Consider the following 11,894-nt stretch of genomic DNA (forward strand, 5'->3'; position numbering starts at 1 on the left):
AAGCAGCGAGTACTATACGTCAGTTTGACATTGGGAAGTGTGGTTTCCTGATGTAGAAATTATTCTGGAATAAGTACTTAGCTTTCTCTAAGTCTTCTGAATGCCTCCTCTATGCCTTCTGAAAGCCTCAATTCTCAGTTTAGATCATTCTATATAGTCACTCTGAAGGATTTCACTCTACTTTTTCCCCTTTTTCTGATGAACATGTCCAACTGCCTTCTAGATTTTCAAGCATGGCTCTAGTCTAATCTCCACAGAGGCAGGCTGTTATCCATCCTACATGGTCTAAAACTTCCAGTGCCTGTGGTTTTATTCCATTGTCTGGTGATTGAATTGATATTATATTATAGTAATTAGTTAAAAATAAAAATCCTGCGAAGCATATTATGACTATACTCTCCTAACCGTGCATTGTTAGATGGTTTTGTCTCCTGCCTTTTGTCCAGGCAAAACACAGTTATCAGACACATTTATTGTGGTGTTTTGGTCACTGATGGAATTCAGACTGGTATCGTGGAGGCTGATATAATGGAAAACCGTAAGATTAACCTATAAACCTGCACATTGTGAGTCTGATTCATTCCTGATAACGGGTTAATTAATCTACAATCCCTGTTTCTCTAAACTGTATTTACTGTTATTTTGATTTCCAAAGTGGACCTTTCCACTGTCAGTTCAGCTCCTTACAAGCAAGGGTGCAAAAGATGGTATCAACCCACTGCCTGACTTTCGGGGCTATGTTAACTTTTTGATATTTTTTCATAACTTGTTTGAAACAGCAGAGTTAACTCTGAGCCTTTTCAAAGGCAGTTTGAAAGTAGTTGAAGGCCTGGAATCCTGCGCTGGCTAGGAGATTAGGTTTCCATTCCTTGTGCATTTATAAACCTTTTAGATTTTAATGACTTTCCTCATGGTCAGTTTACTGGGACCCATCTTCCTAAATTATTTTAAGAACTAAATTCTCATCCTCAACTTAGTTTGCGGTTTATTGGTCCTGGCTTTGAGACAAAACTATTAAACTACCAGATCCGTTATATGTTGCTTAAAAAAAGACGTCACTAGTGAAACATTAGCGGCATCATTCCTTTGATATACCAAGCAATGGTATCTTGGTTTTATTGTGGTTGTGTGTTCTTTATTATTGTATCGCTGCAGACAACCCAAATTTCCACCAGCCTGGCTGTGTGGCAATAAATTATATCTAATCTAATCTAAATGATACCAAGGTCAAATTTGAAGAAGGCAAGACAAGAACAAATTTCAATGTTACTATAGGAGTAGATTGAAATTTTCTTTCTAAAACAGTATGCGTTCTGCCCTTTGGGGATTGGGGGGGAAATCACTCTCTGTCTCTGTAAACCACCATAGGCCTCCTTGGGATGATTGTACAATCCAACGATGGATAGTAATCTTGAGCATAGCATCGCAAAACTGTTCACTGATAAAAAAGGTTCTCGTATCATTTGCCTGTTTAAAACCGCAGAGGTAGACTGGTTATTGGGTGTGTTTTTTTGTTTGTTTGGGAGCTGGAGTTTGGCCTAGTTTGGAGCCTTGGCTCTTTCTCAATCATCTTGAAGGCAGCACCAATTAGAATTTTGAGGCTGCTCTTGAGCTCTAAGACTCGTGCTGGGAGAGCACGACCAAGCTAACTATGGATACAAGATCTGCAGATGCTGGTTTACAAAAAAAGAGCATAGTGCAGGAGTAAGTGTGGAGAGCATGGATAGGTGACGTTTCAGGTCTGGATCCAAAACGTCACCTATCCATGTTTCCAGACATGCTGACTGACCTACTGAGTTACTCCAGCATTTTGTGTCTTTTACTGTTAAAACAATAGATGGGTGGCCTCTGCACTGGCTATCACACCATAAAGTGCAAAAGCTGTAACTTGGAACATTGAGCATTCCACTGCTGTATCCGCCCACTCCCTCCATTATTTGCCTGGTATTTCATTCCCCTCCTTCCATTGATCAGTTATCTCTAGAGCGATGGTCACAATCGAGCAGCCTTCTCGTCCACTTCATTTCTCCATTTAAATGGAAGATTGCGAACAAGAGATTGGTGCTCCAGAGACACGGAAACTCATCTGACATCCTTTAGTCTTCTTTTTATCTTTCGCCTTTGTCAGTTACTCCACCCATGTGCCAATCTAAACCTTCCTTAGATTGATTATCCTGCCTCCACTTTTCATTTCCAGCTTTCTCTCCCCCTCACCCGACCTCCCCACCAACCCCACCATCAGTCTGAAGAAGGTTCCTGACCTGAAAAGTTGCCTATCCATTCTCTCCGCAAATGCTGCTGCGTCACAGCACCAGGGACCTGGGTTCAATCCTGACCTCGCCTGCTGTCTGTGTGGAGTTTGCCTGTTCTCCCTGTGACAGTGGATTTCCTATGGGTGTTCTTGCTTTCTCCCAAAGATGTGCAGGTTTATAGGTTAATTGGCCTCTGTAAATTGCCCCAAGTGTCCAAGGATTGGATGTGAAAGTGGGATAACAGACTAGTGTGAATGGGTGATCAATGGTGGGCGTGGAGTCTGGGCTGAAGGGCCTGTTCACGCTGTATCACAAAACTAAAGTTTCCTTACGGCAAGCTACAAGAAACTGGCTTCAAATTCTCAGCAGCTTGGTAAATCCAAGTTTTTCAAGTTTGATTGGAGACCTGTTCCAAGCGACGAATCACTGAGTGGGAATTAGTCCATGCCAACTGTAGGGTTTGTAACTGTGTGAATATGCACTCAGTCACACTCAAACAGATTTTATTTTCCACAATTGATTGCTGTCTTTATCACTTACCATTGCAACTTCAGCGTAATTATTCACACTCCAGCTATTATTAATCACACCAGTTTAATTTGTTACACTTGACATTTAAATTCACTTGCAGTGAGATCTTCAGCTGCGTAGGGAGGATAACATACAATTTTTCCAATTTCAGCTCCTAGATCCTAGAATGTGTGAAGATTCTGAAGAGGGGTTACTCTTGCAGTAGGTATCGAGGCTTGGAGAAAGCTTAAAGTCTGGCAGCAATCTGCAAGCTAAATAGTCTTTTTCTGTCTAGTTCTCTCACACCCCGGAGTGCAAGTACAGTATCCTTCACCAGTGCTACATTGGGTCATGTAGTTCCAGGCACAAACCCCTGGGAGGGGGAGATGTATTTCTAGTCGGGGAGCAGGGGAAACTGGAGAAGTGGGTCATTCAGTGGAATCTCCCAAACGTTTGCAGCTCACTGTGATTAATCCCATTGGACTTGTGTAGGAGCCATGAAATTTGTCCTCGGGAGAAACTGTATTGACTGATTAGTGTCTTGGAACATTCTAGTCTGTTGAAAAGCAGCCTGTAGAATTTTATTGAAATGCATATAAAAGGAAAAATTAATTATCGCTGCAGCAAAATACTTAAAGCGACTGCCGGTAACTACATAGCGACTCCACTCCACTGCACTGCCAGTTCAAAAGAACCATGCCGACCAATTTTTACTAGCGGAAAATTGTTCAACATGCTGAAAAAAAACCGCGGCCTAGCCGAGGCCGCGAGTATTCGGGAACTTCCCTCGAGCATGAAGGAGAGTTCCAGTGACCTCATTGGACCTCCTCGGACCATGTGTCTAAACTGGCAGATTAGGTCGCCGCAGTGGGACAGCCCCTATAGTCAAGCACTGTCACCAAGATTTTCTTGTCTTTTATCACATTACTGACTGGGACATCACTGTGTGTGAAAACAAGTATTCATGTTTGGTGCAATGGGGAAGCTGGAGTAGCTGAGGCACACTGCACAGAAGCAAGATAATTGCATGTGTAGATGGTGCAAGGTGATGGAGCATAAAATAATAATCCCAGGCATAGATTAGTTAGAACAAATGGTGTGTTTGTGTAAAATTACTGTTTTTCGAATCTGCTTGTGATCAAAATAACAGGCATGTTTCCTTTATTAAAAGTGATGACACCGCAGTGAATTTGTTTGATTACTTTTATTAAATTGCAAAAGTTATATCGAGACAAATGCATAAATAGTTGATGATTTAACCATAGATTGAAATACAAGCCTTACTAACATTCATGAATTTTAAGGAATCAAGGGATTATGGGGTAAAAACAGGAATGGGGTACTGATTTTAGATGATCAGCAATGGTCATATTGAATGTAGGTGCTGGCTCGAAGGGCCGAATCGTCTACTCCTGAACCTATTTGTCTATGGTTCTAAGCAAAATTGAACAGAATTGATAAATCTCCACGATGTGGGTTTCTAAAGTGGTCTGCCCCTGCTGCTCATCTGAGGCAAGGTCCTTTGTTCAATTATTGAACCCTCTGCCTGAGTTGGGTTGAAGTGTTTTCCTCAAAAGCACAAAGTCCATGTTTTCTCAAAACCTAATTAAAAGGTTCCATTTAAAATCCCTGGTTCACTCTCATTCAATGCTGTCTGATACACTCCCACTCTATACACCGGCAACCACACAAACTTTTCAGGACAGCAAAAACAAATGTAATACAAGTTAGTTCAGTCAGACATCAAAGTCTTGCAACCTCAAAGAGAGACGCTAAGTGCTGGAGACGTTCAGTGGGTCAGGCAGCATCTCTGGAGAAATTGAATGGGTGACGTTTCTGGTTGGGACCCTTCTTCATGTAATCTCAAGCTGGGTTTCATGTAATGCTGGGAGATGTGATAATGTCTGGGGAGAGCCTCCTGCCCATTGGAATTGTTCCTATTTTGTCTGTGACGTTACTTCAGAAGCACTTCATGAAAGGTCAACAGAAATACAAGAGTTTCTCTTCCTGTTCTTGTGTACTAATGAAAGTTCTCTATGCACACTTACTCCAGAAAACGTTACAGGTGTACTTGGAGGAAGCTGTAGAATTTGGCAAAATGTGCAGGGAGGGTCCCACAATATAATTTGCAGACAGCGATGTTGTTTTTGATAACATGGTGGTGCAGTGTTGGTTGCATAATTGATTGCAACTTGCCAGAAGGGTGCTGGCTCCCTCTATTTTCTTAGACAGACACTTGTAATAGTGTTTACCCTGAAGCTGGGTGAAGTTAACATGCCTTCCTTGTTTTTACCACCTTACTTTGGTATTTGACGGCATGACCCTTGTGCCCAATCACATAGATATCGAATAGGTAGGTGGTCCTTGCCTTCAGCCCTGTGACCTTCTGCACTGCTACTGCACGCTGAGCGTGGAGGTGGTGAAAATACTTGCAGCCCACATTCTCTGAAATGCTGCGTGTCTCTGGGCCAAGGCACCCATTTTGCTGCTTTCTTTCCATTTCCAGTGTTTGTTCCTCCATCTCCCTTTTGTAGAGGCAGTACCTGTTTTGCTCACTCGTTGCCAGCCAAGCCAAAGTGACAGAGTTGCAGGTTCTGAGCCTATTGTAGGATTTCACTTTAAGGCTGTCCGGGAGTCGTGGGAAGAGAGATTTGTTGGGACGTGTGGATACCAGAATCTTCACAAGGACCTCCGAGGCCTCCATGGATTTGATCCCAATTATGTATTTTGCATTAGATTTTCCTTTCAGCTTAAAATGCTTTAGGTTATTTGTGCTTTCAGACACAATTAGTTTACCATTTCTTTCGATTGTAACATACAGTTTTCCACATGAGTGGAATGTAAATTGCACCCTTCTATGCCAGCTCTTGGGCCTGAAGCTATAGAATTTCTGTCTGTCCTTCTGGATGTAAACCTGGGCCATGATTCCTTCCTTCAAATCGAGAATGTATGGATCTGGCCACTGTAATGTTTTTGCAAAGGTGCCAATATAGGCAGAGCTAGTGTTGGCGAGGACATTAACAACAAACACATCAAAGTAGTAAAGGGAGTTGGGTAGCAAGTCCAATACTGAATAGATATTTCTGTTACCGACACAGAGTTGTGTGACATCTATCTTTGCTTCCATGGAGACTGGATGGCTAAGACTGGCAGAGAGTTGAATATCTTCCGTTCTGGTGAGATGGATCTCCTGACCTCCAGAGTAGATGGTCACCACTGGCAGATCTGGCCAAAGTTCCACCTGGTTTTGGGCAGCGCAGAGACTTTGGTAGTTGTGCTTCTGGTTGACCAAGAGACAATACTGAATGTTGTGCTCATCATGCAACACTGATGGGCTGGGCTTCCAGGCCAGGGTCACGGTCCTCTGCCCCACAGAGGCAACGTTCACTCGAGAGTCAAATGGCAACTCTGGGGTTGGAGGCTCGTTCTCAGGCTTGGTTGTCAGGTAGACTCTCATTTGGGCGTCCCTCTCAGTTGAAAGGAGCTCCAGATTGTGCAAGGCCGAATGCGATGAAGCCCGCACGAATGTCTGCGCTGTGTTTCCCTTGTAGCTGAACAGATCTCTCGTGGTAACCTGATCCCATTCAAGTGTCCCCGGCTTCTCAGAGCGATAAGTGCCTGAAATTCAGAAAAAAATCTATCAGGTGGTGAATCTGGAATTCATTGCCACAGAAGGCCGTGGAGGCCAAGTCAATGGATATTTGTAAGGGAGAGATAGCGGGATTCTTGATTAGTACGGGTGTCAGGGGTTATGAGGAGAAGGCAGGAGAATGGGGGTAAGGAGGGAGAGATAGATCAGCCATCATTGAATTGTGGAGTAGACTTGATGGGCCGAATGGCCTAATTCTGGTCCTATCACTTATGAATTTGAGCCACTACCCTGCCATTTGTTAACTGCATTGGGACTATAAATGTTGAGGAGCCAAGTGAGCTTAAATTCTGGTTAAATACAGTCTACTCAAAGTTTCACTTCAATCTGTAACCCAACATGTTCATTCATACAATGTATTGGCTTTCCACTACCTTGAACAAGTGAACAGATCCATTACCTTACTGGTTGATACTTGACTATCCAAATCCCCTTCATTACGTTCCCGACACCAACAGTCTCAATATTTATGCATTAAAATCTTAATATCAGCTAGTATTTATGCACAAGTGGGATTCCACTTTAGTGTCTCATCCATGTGATTCCATCTCTGATGGTCTACTCTCCCAGTGTCAGGCTAGATTTTTTTTCAACTCTAGTTTGGGCCTTGAACACGCAACATTCTGACTTGAAGGATGATTCATAGGAATAACTTTCACTATCATCAATTCCTACTTCTGTTGAAAGAAATGAGATTGTTTGTGTGGCTGCACCTTGAATGATAAGATTATCTACAAAGAGAGACATCTTTCAGTGATTCCAGGCTGGAAATGAGAATGTCAGACATTCCCAGCATTACTGCAGTGACTAACAAGGCATTCTGGAATGACCTGAGTTGGGATGTGCAACAAATGAGATTTTATACTTGAATCCCACATCCCAAATGCTGCCATTTCTAATTCACGTTCTGGTTCTTGGAAGATAGACATAAAAATCTAGAGTAACTCAGCGGGACAGGCAGCATCTCTGGAGAGAAGGCTCTTACTCTTCATACTCTTCTCTCGACAGGCATTTACTGAAAGTGCTGTAGAAGTACATCATTCTGTGGGGTACAGGGAAGATAATATATTAAACTGAGCAGGAAGAAGGATGAGTGAATATGTAATGAACTCAGATTTTAGTTGGGTGATTGTACACATGATTGTCTTAGATAGACATTGAAGGTCTTAACCTGATGAAATAACAATCCTTACTGTGTGTTGGCCACTCTTGAACACTGACTCTCCACTCAAGGGCAGCGTCGCAAGGATTCACTCTGATGGAGAAAGGGCTCTTGTCCTTCACCTGGAAGTAATGCCTGTGGAGAGAAGAGTACAAACCAGGACGTGAATTGGAAATGGCAGTAAGTGCAACAACTAGTTGAGTTAGTACCTTGAAGATGGTGGTGAACTGCCTCCTTGAATAGCCATGACACTTCTGGTACAGATATTTTGACAGGACTGTTGAATAGAAAATCTAAGAAATTGGGCCCAGTGACATTGAAGAAAAGATGATGTAATCCCGAGTCCATGATGGGCAACTTAAAAGTTGAAGTGGTGGTGTTCTCAACAACCCAGTGGCTTGGTATCCTTGTTGATAGAAGCCATAGGTTTGGAAAGTGTTTCAGAACAAGTGAGTGACTGTAGTAAATTGTGTGGATGGTGATTGCTGGGGAATGCCAATGATGGAGGGAATGAATGTTTGTGTGATAGAAGAGGCATTAAGTCAGTGTGCTGCTTTCTTCTGGAAGGTGTCAAGCTTGTAAGATTGTCAGCAACAGGAGAGGGCCACCACCTCTCATTGCCCATGGCTCTGCGGGAGCTGATGTCTATACTGAGTATGCAAAGGTTATTGTGGCTGGCCACCACATTGGTCCTCCTGTATATGTTGAGCAGTGTGAACATCAATATGACCAAAGTAATGAAGTTGAATGCAATGTTTGATGGCTACTAAATACATTAAACTCAGAAACGGGAAAATAACATTTAGAGAAAAATACACAGTATGCAAAATCAAATAGTTGTGAACATCTTGCTGTTGTCTAATTCTTGTTTAGGTCATCTGATCAGGGCATCTGATTGCTTCTCCAGTTGAAAACCATGTTGAATATCTGCAAAGCTTGCATCTTCACTGTAGCCTGCCACCTATAATGGGTTACTATCTAAACAAGCCTGTACAGTGCTTACCTCTGTGGCAGGTCTCTGAAGAGGAAGATGGTTATTTCTGTGCCATCTGGCAAGAGTGGGGAGTAGTTGTACATGGCTTCATTGGTGACCCACTCCCACCTCTGTTGCTGGGCAAAGACTGGCCTTTGACCGTGGCACAGGCAGACAAGGTGAAGGAGAAGTTGCCAAAGTATCTGCGAGACCAACATTTCCACCAGAAGCTGTAGATTGAAGTGGAACAAACTTCACGTATCCAAGTCCATATTAGTTAGATTAAAAAAAGGCTTTTGGACACCACCAGATGTTCCAAGCACATCTCAATGCCCTGGTGAAGCAATGAAATAACTTTTAATAGCAGTCCCAGTTATATTAGCATGTTACCTTCAGGAATAACACAACCCATTGGAAGATAATCGGATTACATTTCTGCCCTGTGTTCACTTGGTCTGTTATGGAATTCTGACAAACCATCCCGTATGCTGTTTCCAACATCAGGTGCTAGCATGCTTGAAGGGCTGAATAGGATTCTGCTTAGAGCCTTGTTCTTTACATTATGTGGAGAGTGAGGTCAGGGTAATGTTTCTTCAACATTTAATCTCAAATACTCATTGAGCTATACACACTGATCTGCTTTGTAGTAAATGCCTACTATGTTCTGTGTGCTGAAGCAAAGCAAGAATTTCATTGTCCTATCAGGGACACATGACAATAAACTCACTTGACTTGACTTGAGCATTTGACACATTTGAAACCAATAACATGTTTGTATGTGCTTGGAGTTCAGCTGAGATCCTCTTTGTCCCTCGGGACCAAGAATAACTTGTTATAGTTTAGAGATGCAGTGTGGAAACAAGCCCGTCGGTCCACCGAGTCTGCGCCAACCAGCGATCTCCGTACACTAGTTTTATCCTACAGACTAGGGACATTTTGCAGAAGTCAATTAGCCTACAAACCTGCACGTCTTCGGAATATGGGAGGAAACCGGAGCACCCGGAGGAAACCCACGGTCACAGGGAGAACGTATAAACTTCGTACAGACAGCACCCGTTGTTAGGATCAGCTCTGGGTCTCTGGCACTCTAAGGCAATAAGTCTACTTCCCTGTGAGTGTATCGTTTCAATGTGGATTGGCTGTTGTATATCAGCTACCACAGAGCAGTGTTGTGGTTCAATGACAGGAAGGTCCAAGACAATTGGAAACCATGTGCGTGGGGAGCTGTGTGTTAGCACGAGCATTCTCCGTCTTTGTACATATTCACAGGTACAGGATTTTGTCCACAGGCCTTTCTGTGGACCCTCCCCTTGCCACCACAACTCGAAGCTCAGTCGCTCAACACTTTTCTCTCAACCTCCTCCCTTTTTCTTCCCTGTCAGGGTGGCGCAATAACGCTTAATGCTGCTGCCTCGCAGCTCCAGTGAGTCAGGTTCGATTCTGACATCTGGTGCTGTTTGTGTGGAGTTCCCACGTTCATCATGTGGCCCCGTGTATTTCCCCCTGGGTCCTCTAGTTTCCTCCCGCACCCATGTGGATTGACAGGTTAATTGGCCACTCACTGCAAGTTGCACCTTGTGTGTCTAAATGATAGAAAATAGAGGCAGTAGATGGGGTCTGTGTAAATGGGTGCTCGATATGCTCAGAGATTGTGGTGGGTAATTGTGAGTTCCCTGTGTTCCCACCCCCACATCTCTCCAGCTGATAGTCATTTTATTTCACCAAAAGGGAAACTGCCTACAGATTACTGGATGCCAAGTGCTGCCTGAAGGCCAAACCCTGCAACCTTCCCCCAGGCAGCAGATCCTGGTTTCCTGGGATCTGTGGAGAAGTTGGTTCTGACGCACCATCTCAGAGACAATGGTGAAAGCTTGTTAGACCTCCAAACTCAGTATAAAATGTGACCCCGAATTCATAGGACTGTGCCTTCTACATTCCTGAAGGCACTACCTTCTGATCCCATTCACATATTTCAGAAATCAAGGATTTCATTGTCAAATATTTCCAAACCCAGTGAGCATTCTCCCTCTCTAACCTCATCAGAAACCCCTGCACTCAGTCAATTCGCACTCACTCTCAAGATCAGTGGAAATTCGGGAATATATCTTATTAAATGAGCAGATCGTCAAATTGTCAGCCAGGGTTCATTTATTCCCTTTGGGAAAACTATGCTTAAAAAAAACAAATCATTGTTCAATACTCTGTTACCCACTTGTGCAGAAAGCTTTAAGGAAATTGCCCTGAAACCATTCACAACTCAAAACACGGAGCAGTCACACAAGAAACACAGGCACATACACAAAGACACAGACATACAAAATGCAGCTGTGCATTCAACATGCAAACAGAACAATTGCTTTGGCAATTCCACCAGATCAAGGTTTAACAAACATATGTAGATATAGGCACATACATAACATAACACACATACACAAATTACACCCAGGTAACACTAAAACATCTGGAGTGTTTTAACAAAGACTTAGAGACAGCAACAAGATGGAATGATTAGCACCAAGTATTCCTTTTGAGTCCAGGAGGTGCAATTAATGAATCTTGCAAAGTTACTGAAACATTTCACAAAATATGTTTTCTACAACAAGGCAATTGTGATCACTCTACCTGTGTGTTGCGCTTGGGTCCGATAGTCCTCTTTTCCTTCATGGTCTAATCTCTCAAATTCTTTCAGACTGGTTTGCTCTGACAGAAAGCTGTGACTGTCGTACCCCAATTTCCGTTTAAATTCTGTCGCTGGGGCTCTGTACTTAATAGAGGCAGCAAGAGTGATGAAATGCACGCACAGCCTTAATCCCACTGGGACTGAGATTTGCTGGTGATGCAGCTGATAGTTCTGAGAGAATCGGTGCAAAACAGGGTCCAATGCACATCTATCCAATTATACACAGCATTGCCCTGACATCACAGCAATTCACAGTCAAGGGACATCCCATCTGTCGGGGTGCTCTATAATAGCAGGCAATTCCCAGAGGAGAAGACCGCAAGGAACAGGAATGTTATGAATGCTAAACCGATTGTTGTGTAGAGAAGGCGAACACTGAATCAATAAGGTTAAGAGGCAGGGAAGGAATAAAGATTTTTTTGAGTTTAAATTAAAATGGGCAGAATATTCTATTTATAAATTTCTTGTGGAGCTGCAGACTTATGAAATGCACAATCTGTTGTATTGTTCTTGGTATAATAGCCTTTTATTTCAGAGTAAATTAAATTTGCAAAAAAATGTGAAAATGATCTTTGGACAAATATTTTGAAGGGCACTTGATCTGAGTACAATGACATCTGTGAGAGATTTTGCAAAGGACTTAACTCGCAAACAGGATTTTTCTCTTT

At 42.9% G+C, this 11,894-nt stretch overlaps 1 protein-coding gene across 1 annotated transcript; it reads right to left on the reverse strand.

Moving 5' to 3' along the window:
• Positions 1-3,953: 3,953 nt before the first annotated feature.
• LOC116966434 (protein NDNF-like) lies at positions 3,954-11,629 on the reverse strand. The gene is made up of 4 exons (XM_033012683.1): positions 11,169-11,629; positions 8,577-8,776; positions 7,605-7,708; positions 3,954-6,380 (listed from the first exon to the last, which is right to left on the reverse strand). Exons 1-4 carry the CDS (start codon positions 11,208-11,210, stop codon positions 5,032-5,034), a joined length of 1,695 nt encoding a protein of 564 aa, XP_032868574.1. The 5' UTR covers positions 11,211-11,629; the 3' UTR covers positions 3,954-5,031.
• Between the last annotated feature and the right edge of the window lie 265 nt (positions 11,630-11,894).

The sequence above is a fragment of the Amblyraja radiata genome, chromosome 37 (genome assembly GCF_010909765.2).
Source record: "Amblyraja radiata isolate CabotCenter1 chromosome 37, sAmbRad1.1.pri, whole genome shotgun sequence".
NCBI lineage: Eukaryota > Metazoa > Chordata > Chondrichthyes > Rajiformes > Rajidae > Amblyraja > Amblyraja radiata.